Raw genomic sequence first — 17,184 nt, 5'->3', positions numbered from 1 at the left:
CTCTGAGGCAATATAATTATTATCCAGTAGTTAGCTTCGTTTTTGTTCACGACGAACTGCCACTATAACAATCACTTATTCAAATTATTGTGTGTTTGATGATAACCGAGTTTTTCCTGTAATTCAATGTCAGACAACTAATATCACTTTGATGGTCATGACGAGAATCTTGTCAAATTATTTAAGTTTTCAGCGGTTTTTTTATTAATTCAATTTTTTAATAACTTGATAGGCCAGTCAACAGTTGATCCAAATCACTAAAACGAATCATCAAGACGGTTAGGTTAGGTACGAAAATGTACTAAATGTTTAATTCATTAGTATACAACAAGTATCTTGTAAACGACGCAAATGTAGCAAGTAATACATTTTCACCACGTGGCGCGCTGTTTCTTATATCGATCATACTATAATACTACAATCACCAGTACAGCTCAATCTACTGAAATACTTGGCAGTTGGCATAGGTAATTTCCTGTTTTGATACTATTGCCGAATAGTTAACATGTATAGTTGAATCTGTGCCGGCGTCTTTATAACAATTTTGTTTTATTTTATTTATCATTTGCGAAGGATCCAATAAATCATGGGAATAAAAGGTAAACGATCGACGTCCTTATTAGTGAAGGTAAGGTACCGCCTACATTTTAACGTTATATATGCTACATGGGTTAGTTGAGCTATACAATCATTATTCGGTCAAATTAATAGCAATTCGACGTACGTTTGTGTGTTAATATATTAATAATGATATTTTGAAAATGTAACCATATGGAATTTTAAACTCGGGGTAAAGAAAATGATTGAGTCTATTACAGTTAGTAGACATAGTGTCTAGTAAAATTAATTTTATGCCGATATTAAAATATACCGTCAATGATAGGCAATTATTATTAATATAAAACAATTATTACTTTTGAAATAATGATATCACAGAATTTTGTTTTGTAAAATTTTATAATTTAGTCCGTTTATTCCATAAGGGCGTAATGCATACACAATTTTCTGATACGATCTTATCGACGAACGGCCGCACTAATATTGTAAGTACAAATCACGGTTTGTTATTTGGAAATTAGTCGTTTTAAATGACATAGCACATCCCAAACAAATGAATAGTTACACTTTTTTGATCAAATACAAATGACTATTTGTCATTTACTATTTGAATAATATAAACTTAACCGTTTACTAGATAACATGCATACTGCTCTTGGCGCTGGTATTTCTGAAAACCGCAGAAACCGCGGAGGAAATTAGTGATGAACTCAAGCAGGCGTTTTGCGAAATATTTCCCAATACGGAAAACTGTGTACCCGATAGTTCACCGAGTGCCGGCTCCCCTGTGAAGAACAACGAGCAGAGGTGCAAGTGTGTGCCGCAGCATCTGTGCGAGGACGATCAAGTAATCGTTACGAATAAAAAAAGGATAATCGATATCAGGTGAGTGTTGTAACCCCTCATCTCGAAAAAATCAATGTCTGTTATGTGTTCAAGCCCCCCCTCTTTGGAATATGTTTTTTAACACAGAATTAGCCAGTGTTCCGACTACTTGGAAACGTGTTGCTACAACCAGACGGAAACCCAAGCCGACCACGATTACAATGAACTGAACGCCGGCTGTGGGGTTTGGAATCCGTACGGGGTAGGGTTCACCATCACTGGCAATGATAACAACGAAGCGCAATTCGGCGAATTTCCCTGGATGGTGTCGATACGCGAAGAAGACGATTATACGTTGTCCAGAAACAGCGTATGCGGTGGGTCGTTGGTTCATCCCAAAGTCGTGCTGACCGCAGCTCATTGCGTTTACGGGTAATGAATTAAACTTGAAAAGTACCAGCGTGTAGCAATTACTAGCAATGAGAAACATTAGTTGAACTGTTGGATAGCTAAAAACCTGAAAGTTATGAAAAAAAAATGATATAAAAGCAATTTTTTTTAAACCATTTTTTTATTGATCAAGAGAAAATATTTGAACAATGGTTTGAAACGTTAGTTTTTCATTATACCGTTTCCCGCCAAGTGAATGTAGAAATATCTTCGAAATAGTTACACCGAGACCAAGTGAAATATATTGTAGTTCCTCATTTTTCGGACGGTTCGGAAATATATCGTCTAAAAATGTCATTAAATTTAAAATACTGAAAAAATATTTATAGTTTGTCTTGAAACAATAATGACCAAGAACATATATGAAACTAAAAGTATTGAAATTATTCGACATTTTCTAATTTTACAGATAATTTTTTTTCATTGACGCGTTATTAAAACTAGTAGCCGGTGAAAAAGCCGAATAATCATGTTTGTAATGTTTTTTTTTTATATAATAGAAAAAACCCCAAGAGTCTAGTAGTTCGTGCTGGCGAATGGGATACAATGACAACGAACGAACCGATTCCTCATCAAAACATTAAAGTAGACAAGATCGTGATGCACGAAAAATACGACGATATAATGGCCTATAACGACATCGCACTGATACTTGTAAGCAAACCGTTTAAGTTGACGGAAAACATTCGAACGATTTGTTTGCCAAACACAGGATTCGAGAACGGCTTAGAGAGATGTTTTGCAAGCGGTTGGGGCAAAGATTCGAAGTGTAAGTATCAGTATACGTTAACGCAAATAAAAATATTAAACAAAACGAAAACTTAACGTTTCCATTACAGCCATGATCTGTGACAAACCTAATTAGTTTTCAATAACAAACAAAAACTGCTTCAACTTCTTATTAGTAATGCAGGCTTAGTAGCAACTAACTTGTTTTCTTATTTATTATCCCATTAAAAAAAAAACACATTTGAACTATTAATAAAAATATATTGATATTGATTCTAGCAACTAGAATATAACTAATGGTTATTTTTAAATTGTTGGACCTTTTTTTACTACCTGACGTGTTACATTTTCCGTTTGTACAGTTGAAAAACAAAAACAAAATCATCAACTTTAAAGAACACGTAAACAATTACTATCGACTTAAGTTTGTACAATGAATTTCCAAAAATGTATCATTATTTATTATTATACCTATAACAAAAGATAAACAACATTCGTAAATAGTTATAGTTTCAATATTGTTTTTGTTTGGCTTAGTAATACTAGTAGAGAATCTCATTTCCAAAAAATCTGTAATAAAATTGATTGAAAATCTAGGCAGGAAAAAATGCCTTGATTTGTTTAAAATTACACAACCAAAAAACTTTACAGCAATGCCAATAGCCAAACTTTCCGAGGCTTAAAAAAAATCTTTATATATATACAAATGACTTATTTGATTTATGTGACTTATTTAATGTTTTATGTTTAGCTGTAATAAGGTCTAATCAAGCCATTCTAAAAAAAATCGAGTTACCCATCGTACCCCGTTCAGCATGTTTAGATGAGTTGCGAAAAACCCGACTTGGGGAAAGCTTTGAACTTCATGAAAGTTTTATTTGCGCCGGTGGAGAAGATGGAAAAGACACTTGTGACGTAAGTGCTTAAGATGCGTAATAATTACTAGGAAAATAACTATTTAAAAACAGCTATTAAACAGTTAATTAAGAATAATTGTTTTGGTATACGTGTTCTTTGGAACACATGAAGAATTTGTTTATTTGTAAACCTTATTTAGAATCTCAATTACTACTTTTATACCATACTACGAAGATCCAAACCAGTTTTCTTCATACACGCCGTCATAAAAGTCTCAATTTGGCCAAATATTCGAACTTATTTTATTTCTTCAGGGCGATGGCGGTAGTCCGTTGATGTGTCCCATACCAGAATATCCCGATAAGTTCCATCAGTCTGGTATAGTTTCATGGGGAATAGGTTGCGGACAAAATAACATACCTGGAGTCTACACGAACGTCGCCAAGTTTAGAAATTGGATTGACAAACAAATGAACAAACATAATTTAGATAAACAACACTACAATCCGAGCGCATAAAATTTGTAATAATTATGTATTTAAATATTGTATTTGTTATTAGTTAGTATTATAACATGTTCACTATACTAGTTATGTTATGTTCAAAAAACGAAAAGAATCTTTGAAATTTAAGTATCAGAAATACTCAAAAAAACCATAGTACAATGAATCAAATTATATTTAAAAAAATTACTTAATTATTCATTAAATGAGTGTTTTTTAAAATTGTTTTATCTCTTTTGTATGTCTACGTCGTTTCTAAACTTTTTTTGGATTAAGTAAATTTAATTATATTTCACTAAATACTTAAACACAATTTGTAAACTCATTTTTGATTTATAAAACTGTTAAAATTCATACTTATAATCATGATGTATTTTTTTAAATTTTTATATCGAAATGTATTTGCATGTTCTCATTATTAGTATTGAAATATTGCGAAATAAACAAAATATATAACACATTAGAACATAATATTACACATACAATACACATATACACATAATATACAATATTCTTTTATTTATTTTGGAATTAACCATGCTCTTTATCCTTACTAACTCATCAGGTTTATCAGGAAAATAAACTTTTTTTTTAACTCGGTTGGTTTTGTTCTTGTCAATAAAACGTACATATTTTATTAGTTATATTATCACAAGTTGGTCTAATTTAAAATTGACAATAGAACGTATACTGTGGTTTGTCGAACAGTAAACACTAGTGGTTGCACCCCACCTAGAAGTGTACATTTGACAGCTATATACCTGGCGTTAACAGTTTCGTCTGGACACAAGGTGTTCCAATGCCCACCAATAAAGTACAAGTCTAGCCTGAGGCCATGTAACGTTGGTTGAAGTATATTTCAATATTTTAGAAATTTGTTTTCAGAAAGGAGTAAATATGCGAAGGTTAAACACCATTCACAGGCATTAAAATTAATTAATTTTGTTTACTTTGTTTTATAAATACCTTAGTGCTCATCGATGCAAATTTTACACACCATGTCAAGAAAACTCGTTTTTGCTTGTTTCGCATTCATACTGACCGTCGGAACTAAGACTGAAGACGTAAACGGTGAGTTATTTTGTGTACCTCTGCATAACAAATCTTAAGTATTTTTAAACTGTACTAGTCCGTCTAGATTTTTAGCTTATACACTAAAAACTTGACACGTACTGCTTATAATTAGGTTTTTTTTAAATATTCGCCATAGTTTTTCTATTTTACGACCAACATAAACACAACAGTTGAAAAAGGTGTAACTTTGTCAAATTATCTATTAAGTATATCTAAATTAAATTATCACACTATCATCTAAGTTAATAATGTACGCCTGATAATACAATTGCGTATTTTTTTACAACAAATTATTATAAGTTATTTTAAAAATGTGTTTACTTATGTGACTTCGGCATAACGAGGGTTCAATCCATCTAGAATCGAATTTTTACATATCAATTTAAAACAAGCCCTTTTTAAGGGTTTAATGATCAGGATACTTCTAGTCAAGGTAACACGGTGGTAGGAAACAAAAAAGCTAGTCAGTATTGTCACGACATGGGTACATCCAAATGTGATCCATTTAAAAATATATAAAATATATTTAAATATTTTTTTTTAACATGTTCAGCTTAATTACAGATTATAAATACAATTATTCTGACAAATTTTGCATAATTCTTCTTGAGTACTTTATAAATATAAGTATTATTATTACATTCAGAAGTTTTATATACTAACGGTATATATATTTAGGATATTGTGTATAATATATTACATAAGACGCCTCGATATGGTTAAATAAGAACATGCATAAATTAATTTTATTAATGAAGTATACATAACACCAACCGACGAACGAGGAGTTTGTATTAATATTATGCAATGTCCGTTTCTTCTTAATTTATTACCAAAAAACGCAAAAAATGCATTCGTTGTGAGTTATCTACGCAGTTCCTCTTGTGGGCATGGCCTAAACGTTCCTAAGGTTTGTTGTCCTCTCGAAAATCAAAGTGATGGGGCCATTGCTTACAACTTTGACGGCGATACAAATGAGCACGCCAGTGCAGGTAATGTAAACAATTATAACCCCTATTCGTTATTTAATTTGGAATCAGATATTTATACTTAAATGCTGTATACCTACAGCATCCGAGAAATATTACACATAAGAAAAAATGATTAACCATTTAAAGTTTATTTCGTTATTATAATATGTTTATCAGTTCTTCAAAATAAGTGATTACTGTGTATAAAAAAAAATATGCGCATATGAATTAAAATATAGAATTAAATTTAACAAGCACACTCACAAATATAATTATTATAGTATACATAAATAGATTGCCTGGTATACGATTGTGTTGACCTTCCACTATACAAACTTGTATTACTCATGTATTATTAAGCATTAGATAGCTAAAAAATCGTCTTCAAAACACGATTATAGGTTTGTTATTTCATAAAATAGCAATACTGGAGGAGTAAATAAACAATCTACAGTGTCTCTGTTTCTATGTAAAAGTAACTCTATATGCAACAAACGTGGTAGGCTCTATATTAATAAATAATATTGCAATTAAACTTGGTGATTTATCGAATACATTTTGAGTGATAAATAGATAATTATTAAGTATTTAAACATTATGAATAAAATTAATAGTTTGATTGGTTTAATACTCGTATTCGAAGCAGTTCTGGCACAACAAGCTGACGACGGTAAGCCTGAGTCTTTTTGTCTATTATTATTTTAGTTCAATAGCATTTTCTATATACAAAAATACTCATGCTCAAAATAAAAAATACAACATTTTTTCATATGGGTTTGTATGATATTAAAAATCGATAAATACATATTTTCATGCAGTGCGTATTTTAAGAATTTTTTTTTACTTAATTATAAGCTAAAATAATTGGCGCTTCCGATTAGGGGGCATACATTTGACATAAATATAATACTTTTATGTCAAAAGTTATTATCTTTTGGCTGGGGGCCCATCAAATGTTTTTGATATACTGTTATGTTAAATGTTATATTTTAGCAATATTTTTAAATGAATAAAAATGAAAAAATTCAAACCTCTTGATTTGAATTGATTTGATGAAAATATAAATTCCATTTTATGCAAATTAGTTGATTCTAGTTTAAATCTTGCACATTATATGCTATGGTTTTTCGACATTTTTTTATAACATATTATATTAATCAAATTTTACATCGCCCGAGAGAAAATATTATCTGAAAGTCTTAAATATATCTCAACAGACAACATAATAAAGTTTTTAATCAAAATGAATTGCCAAAATTTAATTGTGTTCGCAGATTGTATTACGCCAACAAGCGAAAAAGGTAATTGTATTGCCATTACACGTTGTACGTTCCTGGAAGATTTACTTTTATACCATAGAAAAAATACATTTGTCGTAGTCTACCTTCGTAGTTCAGCATGTGGATTCGAAATGAACATTCCAAAAGTCTGCTGTCCGGTAGAAAATGAAATCACAAACGGTAACTTAATTTACAGTCACTTAAACACCAACATTACGTTAGCTGGGCTATTTTAGCAACTGTTTTCGAATAACATTCTAGAATTTAAATTTTATTCATAGAGGCGGTTCCAGAAAACACGACTAAAAAAAATATTGGATTAATAGACAAACGTTTCGGTGAAGACGATTCAAGTAGTGTCGATACAATGACGAGCACTAGCACCCCTAAGCCAAATATTGTCACTGTTGGTATCACGACAAGCCCCAGCAAGACTAGCACTTCTAAACCAAAAATTAATACTGCCCAAACAACGAAGAGAACTAACATATCTAAAACGAAAAGTCCTACGAAGTCGACGTTGTCGGCGCAAAACGCTTGCGGGAGGAGTAAAATGCCCAAAGACTTGATTACCGGCAAAGGACACGTTAACCTATGTCAGCGGTATTTTTATACTTTAGCTCCACGCCGGGTTGTCAAATAATTAAAAAAAAAATTAAATGAATGTTTATGATAAACCCGGCACTAGAGTTAATACATAATACCTATAAAAATCTGTGCTTAAGGCTCTTTGTGATTTCTAGACGATTGGCCATGGATGGTCAGACTGGGGTACCGATTACTGAATAAAAAAAACTCCCCCATACAATGGTCGTGCCATGGCGTATTGATAGCAGAGAGTTTTGTACTGACAACCGCCAACTGTGCTAACGATACTCATCATAATAAGCATTTGTAAACGCTCTGTAGAGTAGAGTTAGGTACTTGAAGACTTATCCAACGGTGTTGTTGTTTTTCAGGTACATGACACGGCTAGGAGAGTTGGAACCAGACGCTGATGTCGACGCTCTGCCAGTGGATATTCTGATTGAAAAAGTCTTACTACACGAATCGTACAACAAACCCAAGTTCTTGCAAAACGACATTGCTTTGTTAAAACTCAAATTTCCCGTACAATTCGATCGTATGCACATATTATAATATCTTATGCTTTGTGTATTTTCATATTCGATATGAATTTGATTTTATGTCGGTTACACTTACAGAGCACATTCAACCCATTTGCTTACCACTTTCGTCAAATTTGAGATCTCACAATTTGGAAAATTCTACGTTGATTTTCGCTGGTTGGAATTCTGCGTCTCCTTGTCAGCAGATGAATAATTTACTAATTAAATATATTATATATTTATATAACAACATTTATTTTTACTAAATGGTTTTACATCGTACAACAGCCTTTTTTCTCATATTTAGGCGCACAACAGAATCGTAAAGACGGATTGGCAAATCTTAGATTTTCGGTAATGAAAAATTCCGAATGTCAGCATAAATATTCCAACCTCATTATAATCGATGGAGGGATGCTGTGTACAAAAATCAAACCTAACGAAAATAACCCTTCCATGGTACGGAAAAAGAGAAAAACAATCAAATATTTTTTTTTATCGTTAAAATATAACAGTTGATTTTAATATTAGTTCTAATTAATGGTCTTAGGACGACGCCGGAATTCCATTGATGCAACTAGTCGGTAATCAATACTATCTGGCTGGTATAGTATCGTTTAGCGACCGCAAGTGTAACGAGACCAATTTTCCTCGCGGATATACAAGAGCAACGCATTACATGACTTGGATTACGGAAAATTTAAAAAAATTATAATCCTCAGTTTAGTTGTTTATGTCTTAGAAACATTGTTAAAAATTGTTAATCAGGCCACTAGGCATCTGAATCACGATCATAATTTATGATATGATTTAATAGTAATAATAATAATTTATGAATATCAGGTAATAATTTATTATTTAAAAAAGTACAAAAGTATTTGTTCACAATTCTCTAATTCATGCAAAAAATAAATAATAATATAACATATATTACGTTATATATATATATACTAAAATACATTATTTTTTTTAGTTACAACATTTTCTAAGGCCAAACTATTTGTTCAATCCATTTAATGTAGTTCGATATCCTGGTGTGTACACTAGGTGTTTCTGATTCTGTGCAATATTTTCCAAATGATGTAATTCCTATTTGCGTGTACATGTTTCCATATAATGTATTCTTTATTTGCAAAGGACCACCAGTATCGCCCTAAATGAGAGGATAAGTTTAATTTTGCCACTCTTGCAAAAAAATTGTAATTACCATTGACAAAACCAATTCGGTAATTTTTATAAAAATATCATAACTGGAATGTGTTTTTGTATAACAATAAGATATAGTTTTAGTAATATATTTTTTATCAATTTTCTCCTTTTTTTCTCCTCTTTTTATATAACTGCAAAATTAAGTTCTCATTTCTAACTATTAGAGAAAGTATAAAATGTACAAAACATAATGTATGGAGATAACATTAAATCAATTAAGTATCCTTTGTAGTGGTGTGCTCTGTTTTTTTTCAATTGGAGGGTAGTAGCCTAATATTTAAGGAGTACCCTACGAAATTTTACTCCCTCCCCAAATTATTTTTAGGTATACAATATACTTTTAGTGAAACAAAAGCCATAGAGAGAATATTTCCCTTTCACCCCCCTCCCTTTGAGCACGCCCCTGATTCTTTGTTCTATTGGCAGTCAACTTTTTTTCTATTATAACATGTGAGTCATGAAAGACAGACTTATAATTTATTTCTATGTTAGAGTCTGCCAAAACATCAGTTGTTTAAGTGAAGTAAAAATAAAACCATCTTACCAGACATGTGTTCACCTCGTTCTCGTCGTAGTTATAACATATTTGTTTGTCACTTAAAATCCCACGAGATAAAGTTTCACTAACGCCGTAACTTTGATTGCAATCCGCTTCTGGTACGAGAGTTAGATTGATTTTGATTAAATGGGGATTTATCGTATTGCCTGTTTATACAAGATATTTTATGGAATAAAATCAGATTAGGACCGAAAAAAAATGCATAAATAACCAGCTTTTTATAAATATAATTAATTTATAAGCATTGCATCTACGTAATGGTTACAAGCTCAGTTATTTGTGGATTTTTGCTCAACTCTGAAGTAAACTATCCGTCGCATAAAACCAGCTCTCTAACTTACCCCTGTCGATTTGTGCCCAACCAGTCGCTATTTGTGTTTGGGGATTTAACGATTGGTTGAAATTGAGACAAGCGGGTCGTATGTACTCTGAAAATTCTACTATCCTATCTAATCGGAATAAGGCTATGTCGTCGTAATCAGAAGGTGGTCGGTAATCCGGATGGAGTACACGTTGCACGATTTCGAAGTCGGCGGGCTTGGCATCGTCGGTGTTAGATTCGACGTTGAGGTCGCCCAAAAGAACCCAACGAGCGAATTCCCTGTAGACATGTGTACGCTTAACGTTATCTTTCAAACTTACAAGACAACTTTGATCCCACTCACGAATCGCCCAGGTGATCGCAATGCGCCGCAGTCAGGATCCACTTGTTGCTAATCAGCGAACCACTGCAACTCCATTTTCGGGTTTCTATCGACGGGCCATAACCTATCAATGCCTAAAAATAATATACCACCTGGTCTCAAAACCGACTAGTAATATATTAGAAAATGTATGAAGTAAATGCGTTATACCATATGAGGGAATTCCTTAGGTTCGGCCGCTGTACCTCCAACAACGTTTGGGATGGTAAATGATCTTTTCCTTGGATTGTTAAGTTTTCTTTTTAAACTTCGCGTCAGTTCAGAGTATTGGCGACACACTGGAAATCATGTTGCAAATGAGAGTTTGGAAATGTTTATGTTTTACCGGTCGCAGCGTTTACTCGTTGCTGATATATGTAGTTTTAGTGCGAATGAGTTGGTCGACTGTTTGATTTGTATAGTGTTGCTTTTTGGGCCAGCAGGACAACATACTATTGGCTGTCTCTCGACGAACGTACACAACTGAAGAAATATCACCGTAACGACCTGAGCTGACTCCATGACAGATACACAGTCCCTAAAAGTTCGACAAACGTAGTGGCCTTTCTCACTTTCTTGACATACATCACCTAATAAAAAGCGTTATAATACATATTTTGTTGCGTTCCAAAATATGTCTAAGACTATTGATCGAGTCAGCTGTGTCTAATTAATAACTATAGCCATCAGATAACAAATTTAGGGTAATCGTTAAAATTCATACAGACGATGAATGGTTTACAGTCTCTACGCTTATGTGACATTTTTATAAAACTGTACTTTATTGTTACTATTTTGTTCAGACAATATGTATGGTAAGTTTGATTAAAAAAATATATATATATATATTATCTTTTACCTTCTTGTAAGTATTGAGTACTATTGGCACAACATTCTGAAACGGTGAACAATTGAACGAAATAGTATAATAACGAAACGCCAGTAATATAGTAACAGTTAAACATTGAACACAAATTACAAAGGCTTGAGAATAATTTTGAATACTTTTGAACAGAATACTCATGCACGAATGTCAAGTATTCAGTTTTTAATTTTTAACGATATGAACACAATATTAAAAAACTACTAATGAATTTTCCGTACGCTATCCTTGCATTAATGATGCAAATCTCTACTACGTTTTCACACTGACATACCATGATTACAGGTTTAGTCGTCTATATACACATGTATTTAATTTGTTGAAGGACACTGGTTAGTGGTCACAGCGTGTCTTACCTACGGGAGAAACGCAATGAAAAATAATCTAATAATAATTCACAAAACAAGATTTTTTTATTGTACTAAATTATTTAATTTTTATTGCAATTTAGTGTGAATATTTTTCAATTTTAAAATAATTTCATTAAATCGCAGTTTAGCTTTCTTTAACTAAATTATTCGCAAATTTAATAATATTATGGCTTAAAAAGTTATAACATATATTTTACATATTATTTACAATCGGTTTGCTGTTTATTATCATTTTAAATACATATTTAAAAGGTATTAAAAATTATGTTAATATTGAGGCATACGATTTAATGTAAATTCAGCAAGAGTGATTTTTTTTGTCTAAACTGAAATACCAATTTTGACAAGAAAAAAAGTCACAAAACAATTTAGGTATAAGTTTTTATCGTGAATAAAAGTAAAGCCTTAATCTAAATAGATAATGATGTTTAATAAATTTGTAGACTATTATTAGGACCACACGATTTTTTCAATCCATGGTATGAATTTTGAAACTTTAGTGTAGATTCCAGGCGCATTGTGATCTCCGCATGCCTGCCCCTGTGCTGTTACTCCTAGCTGCAAATACATTCCATAATCTAAGAATGGATTACTTATTTGTAACGGACCGCCCGAATCGCCCTAAATATGGAAAATGTTGAATTGTGAAAATAAAATAATCATGTAATTGAATTATTTGTAAAACAATATTTATGTTATTATCTGTTTTATTTTCATGTTATTACTTGGCATGTGTCCTTTCCGTCTTCGTCGTTAACTGCACACATCTGACTTTCATCTAATATTCCGAATTGCAATTTTGACACAATAGAGTAGTACGTTTTATTGCAAACATTCGTACATATAGTGTGCAAATTTACTTTTAATAAATCTTCACTTAACGGACCTCCTAATAATTAAATTTAAAAAAAACCCGTTTGATTAATTGTTTAAAATATCTTATTGTATCGACTTGTACTCGTAAAACAAATAAAATATTAACCATCTGATTTTAGTCCCCAGCCAGTCGCCACTACTTCATAGACTACAATGGATGGGTCCGTGTTCAGACATATCGGTAGTATGTTTTCTGAAAATGTTACATCTCTGTCTAAACCGAACAGTGCGATGTCATTGTAATACGATTTTTGTCTTTTAAATTCTGGGTGTAGAATGCGTTGTGCTATATTGTAAGTATTGGGCGAAGCGGCATCGGTCGTAAGAGCGTAACTTAGATCACCGAGCAACACCCAACGAGCAACACCTCTGGGAAAAAAAAAATTCTGTAAGAAATGCGAACTTAATTTAAACAAAGTTTAAGTTGATTTTTTTGTCAGGTCGCACAAAAACATGGATACATTTAACGGATCATATGGGCGTGACACATAAATAGTAAGCAGTGTAGATAGGTTGAAAAAATTAGAAGTGTTATGTTACACTATTAAATGGTCAATGGAGAGAATAGCGAATAAAGTGTTGCTGGGTAGTTTATCATCAAATTAAAATTAACTTATTGCAAGTGGGAGACAAGAGTACAATTATATTAAAACGAGGTAAACGGATAAGTGGGATGCGGGAATGGTGAATAAGGTAGTATGGGCTATACATTTCAATAAAATATGCGAAAGTAAAAGATGTATACCAGAAAATTAAGAAACTATGACTCCAATTGTTAGCGAGAAGTGAAATGGTGGAATCGATGGAATTGATCGACAACCCCAAAAGAGAGATAAAGTCAATGTTTGTGTGATCCCGACATTATTGTCGCCGAATTATCATTACAGTGGTGTAAAATGATCGCAGTGAGCCGCGGTGAGGATCCATCTATTGCTGATGAGCGAACCGCCGCACATCCAATATACCATTTTAAACGAAATCCCAAACCCTATGGCAGCCTAAAAATGTTTTAACGCGGTTAGGTTGAGTTAAGTTTTTTTTTTTTTACAATTCAGCCATGACAATAAATTTGCATAGTGACAAAATAGTTTTATTACCATGTGTGGAAACTCTTTAGGTTTGGCCTTGGTCCCTCCAACAATGTTTGCCCCGTCGCCGTTGTCCGCGTCGTCGTCGAAATTCAGTTGTTTTCTATCGTAGTTCCGGAAAAGTTGCGAATACTCATGACACACTGAAAATTAGAAGTTACCATTCATATTAGTCCGTCCTTAACTTAGCATATGGTTCAACGGCAAATACTTTTAGAAGCCGTGTGCGACTGTGTAGTTTTTATGGGTGTCGTTAATATCGAATCTGTGTTGTCAACGGGGTTTTCGTTTGGGGGACAGCACACGATCGGTTCTAATCCGACGAACGAACACAAACGCAGAGCATTTCTCTGATCGATAGACTTTTGCGCTGCCCAACAGTTTTCATGGTGTCGACAAACATGTCTGGAGTGACTCTCTTGGTGCTTTACACATATTTCACCTATTTAACAATCAATGTTGTGAAAATAACAAAATACTTTATAGTAAATATACCGAAATGCATACAATTTGTTATTTTTAATCACATTTTATCGTTTAAACTTTGCTAACCGACATACCTTCATTCAACTGTAACAACGTATCGACACACGATCCCAAATCGAGGTTGCTCGCAATGGCACACAATAGTAATGGGATACGCATTTCTTACGTGTAGAAGAGATTAGTTTAGTACAAACGCTATACTATGATCAAAACGTGTATCATCGTCGTATTGAAACTACTGGCCAATTCGAAGGAATACACTGAATTACGTACACAGCATAAATCATTCAACACACACACACACACAATTTATACTAGTTTTCGGTTGATGTTATGATAATTTATTAAAATACTATAAGTAAAAACAATATCTTATTCTTGTCGGCGACAAGCAACATATACATAATACGCAGCTTAATTGATACCTGTGTCGTTTCAATATGAGGACTACAATTTATACATAAATATACTAAAAAAAAACATGTTTCTGTACTGGCCGTTGTGACATCGACGGATATTGATCAATTTTATAAGTTATGTATAACTTATGCACACCTTCTCCACGTATTTATATCTAATACTGGTTTTTACATATATTAATTAGAGCCCATTCAAGGTTCTAATTAATTACATACGTTCTAATTAAAAATAAAAATCCACTGCAGTCAATATAATAAAATCTGTGTTTGATTTTAAGTTACTCTTAAAAGGTTTCTAATACTAGGTGGTTTACACTTTTAATTAATTGTATTTTTTTTTAGTTGCTATGTGGAGCTGAAAAGGTATTGGTTTTAGGAATATGCATTATTGTTTGTGTGTCTGGACCGATGATACTTTTTTAACTGTTGAATTGACTTTGGCATGTAGTAAGTCTATAGATCAGAAACTGTACTTAATGGTCAAAAGTCGGAAACGTTCATCCCTTGTCCGGCATAATAAAATAGTAAAATTTTATTCTTATTATTTTACTTTAATTAATCTGTTTTAAAAAAAAAATGTCTTATTTCATTTTTATAAATTATTTTTAAACCGTTTTTATATTGTAAAACGGAAGTTTTTTAAAAAGTTCTATAACCATGTCGCGTTTTAGATACACCAACACAAATGCAGTTAAATAACAAAAAAATATATCTATAACGATAAACTCTTTTTCCTAGAAGGAGATGAAACTTTTTATTTATTTAGATTTTTCGGAGATAGTTTTATTACTTTGGGCTTAAGAATTAGAACAGTAGATCTGGGTAGTGTATGCCTTTAAAAATTATATTACATAATATTTATTGCCTATATTTTAGTTATTAGTATTTGTCATGTATGTTTAAAAATGTTTTTTTCATGAACTATAGTTTTACAATGAAGCGTATTTTTAAAAAATGATTCCATTACGTTCAGGCATGTAAAGCCTTGTGACCTTTTCGAATTAATATCGGTATTTACTATTTAAAATGAATTAAGTGCATAATTTTCAGTTGAAACAACAATGCTAATTGGAAACTAGTTCTTTTTTTTTACAATTTCCATGCAGTCAGGAAAAAAAAATTGATCATAATGTACGAGTAGGAATAAAAAGAAAATAATATATTGTAGTCAATAAACGCTGTGTCGATAGAGTCGACATATTATATTTTGGCCTAGGTCATGCTGTTGACGAAATAAAGAACTCTACTCAAGCAGTGGTCAGTATACAGTAGTAAATTTGTATACACATAAGTCATAACATTGTTTTTGATACATTTATTAAAACTTGAAAGTTAATATTACAAATAAAATCAATGCTTAACCTTAAAATAAATGTATAACTATATTTATAAATTAACAAAATTGTATTTATAAAAGCCGTTTGGTGTAAATTATAGAAATAATAATAATTAAACACATAGCGTACAAACATTATTGTATGGTTAATATGTTCTTAACTGAAGTAGTTTCATAATCAAAAGAATGCGTGTACGTAAATAGTTGAGAAAAATATTTTAATATATAAAAATAACCATAATATTTGAATGTACTAATAACAAAGCTTGTACTACTCGGTTAGGCCTTGATCTATAGCCTTAATAACTATTGGTCCTCGTTATATTGTGATTGTGAAAAAGCAATTGAAAGAAAACATTTGCTGTATGATATTATTTTTAAGACTAGTTGGATGTTGTTAAATTTAATAAGACGGATAGTACTATAGCGTTGGAGGTAACCTTGACTGCTTCAATATGAGCCCGAAATTGGTAAATAATGAAGTGTTCACTGAGAAATTCATAAACAATGTATCACTGAATAAAACTTTTCAATGTGATTTTTAACAGCAAAATATATGCCTACGCATTTTTAAACTAATATCAATGATCAAATTGATATTAGTTCACCAATACAAATAACGACAAGTGCCAAAAAAAAATTTGAATGCTTAAAAAAGGAAAGATTATTTTTTAGATCAGAATATGTAAATGTTTGTTAATAAAAAATGACCAAAAACTTACCAGTTTTACCAGTATGTCGTGTGCTCTTAAATAGTACTACAGTCTACAAAATTAATATTAAAGAACTTGTATCATACTTTGTATGATGAACAAATTACAAATGGTTTTTGTATATTATAAATTAATACACATATTTTTAATTTTATATTTGTTTTTGTTCTCTCAATACAATTATTTTGTTATCTTTATTATATA

The 17,184-nt window shown here is 31.8% G+C and overlaps 3 protein-coding genes across 8 annotated transcripts; 2 read left to right on the top strand and 1 right to left on the bottom strand.

The window, feature by feature from the left end:
- The first annotated feature begins 413 nt into the window (after positions 1-413).
- On the top strand, positions 414-4,190 carry LOC126833274 (phenoloxidase-activating factor 2-like). 5 transcript variants are annotated; one of them, XM_050564510.1, is made up of 8 exons: positions 414-467; positions 574-628; positions 984-1,043; positions 1,196-1,443; positions 1,531-1,815; positions 2,334-2,602; positions 3,314-3,477; positions 3,735-4,190. In XM_050564510.1, the coding sequence occupies exons 2-8, from the start codon at positions 587-589 to the stop codon at positions 3,936-3,938; spliced, it is 1,272 nt and encodes a 423-aa protein (XP_050420467.1). In that variant the 5' UTR covers positions 414-467; positions 574-586; the 3' UTR covers positions 3,939-4,190. The 5 variants fall into 5 exon arrangements, with proteins under 5 accessions (XP_050420467.1, XP_050420469.1, XP_050420468.1 ...); XM_050564512.1 differs by having other exon boundaries at positions 421-599; XM_050564511.1 differs by having other exon boundaries at positions 421-628; positions 967-1,043.
- A 529-nt stretch (positions 4,191-4,719) lies between these two features.
- Positions 4,720-9,601, top strand: LOC126833272 (venom protease-like). 2 transcript variants are annotated; one of them, XM_050564507.1, is made up of 9 exons: positions 4,720-4,814; positions 4,895-4,994; positions 7,243-7,428; positions 7,530-7,844; positions 7,992-8,142; positions 8,208-8,371; positions 8,454-8,555; positions 8,665-8,816; positions 8,908-9,599. In XM_050564507.1, exons 2-9 carry the CDS (start codon positions 4,904-4,906, stop codon positions 9,070-9,072), a joined length of 1,326 nt encoding a protein of 441 aa, XP_050420464.1. In that variant the 5' UTR covers positions 4,720-4,814; positions 4,895-4,903; the 3' UTR covers positions 9,073-9,599. The 2 variants fall into 2 exon arrangements, with proteins under 2 accessions (XP_050420464.1, XP_050420465.1); XM_050564508.1 differs by having other exon boundaries at positions 4,725-4,994; positions 7,243-7,269; positions 7,348-7,428; positions 8,908-9,601.
- Positions 9,220-14,914, bottom strand: LOC126833845 (uncharacterized). The gene is made up of 14 exons (XM_050565407.1): positions 14,587-14,914; positions 14,238-14,468; positions 14,036-14,169; positions 13,824-13,936; positions 13,045-13,307; positions 12,788-12,951; positions 12,525-12,683; positions 11,668-11,857; positions 11,171-11,398; positions 10,980-11,107; positions 10,791-10,903; positions 10,467-10,726; positions 10,111-10,271; positions 9,220-9,510 (listed from the first exon to the last, which is right to left on the bottom strand). Exons 1-14 carry the CDS (start codon positions 14,669-14,671, stop codon positions 9,343-9,345), a joined length of 2,397 nt encoding a protein of 798 aa, XP_050421364.1. The 5' UTR covers positions 14,672-14,914; the 3' UTR covers positions 9,220-9,342.
- Between the last annotated feature and the right edge of the window lie 2,270 nt (positions 14,915-17,184).

This window comes from Adelges cooleyi, unplaced genomic scaffold (genome assembly GCF_023614345.1).
Source record: "Adelges cooleyi isolate 19-005CV unplaced genomic scaffold, UGA_ACOO_1.1 ACOO_flye_CR_arks_rails_tigmint_CR_PRNA_2, whole genome shotgun sequence".
Classification (NCBI taxonomy): Eukaryota; Metazoa; Arthropoda; class Insecta; order Hemiptera; family Adelgidae; genus Adelges; species Adelges cooleyi.
The sequence above is the reverse complement of the archived record's forward strand: the minus strand, read 5'-3'. Positions and strand labels throughout refer to the sequence as shown.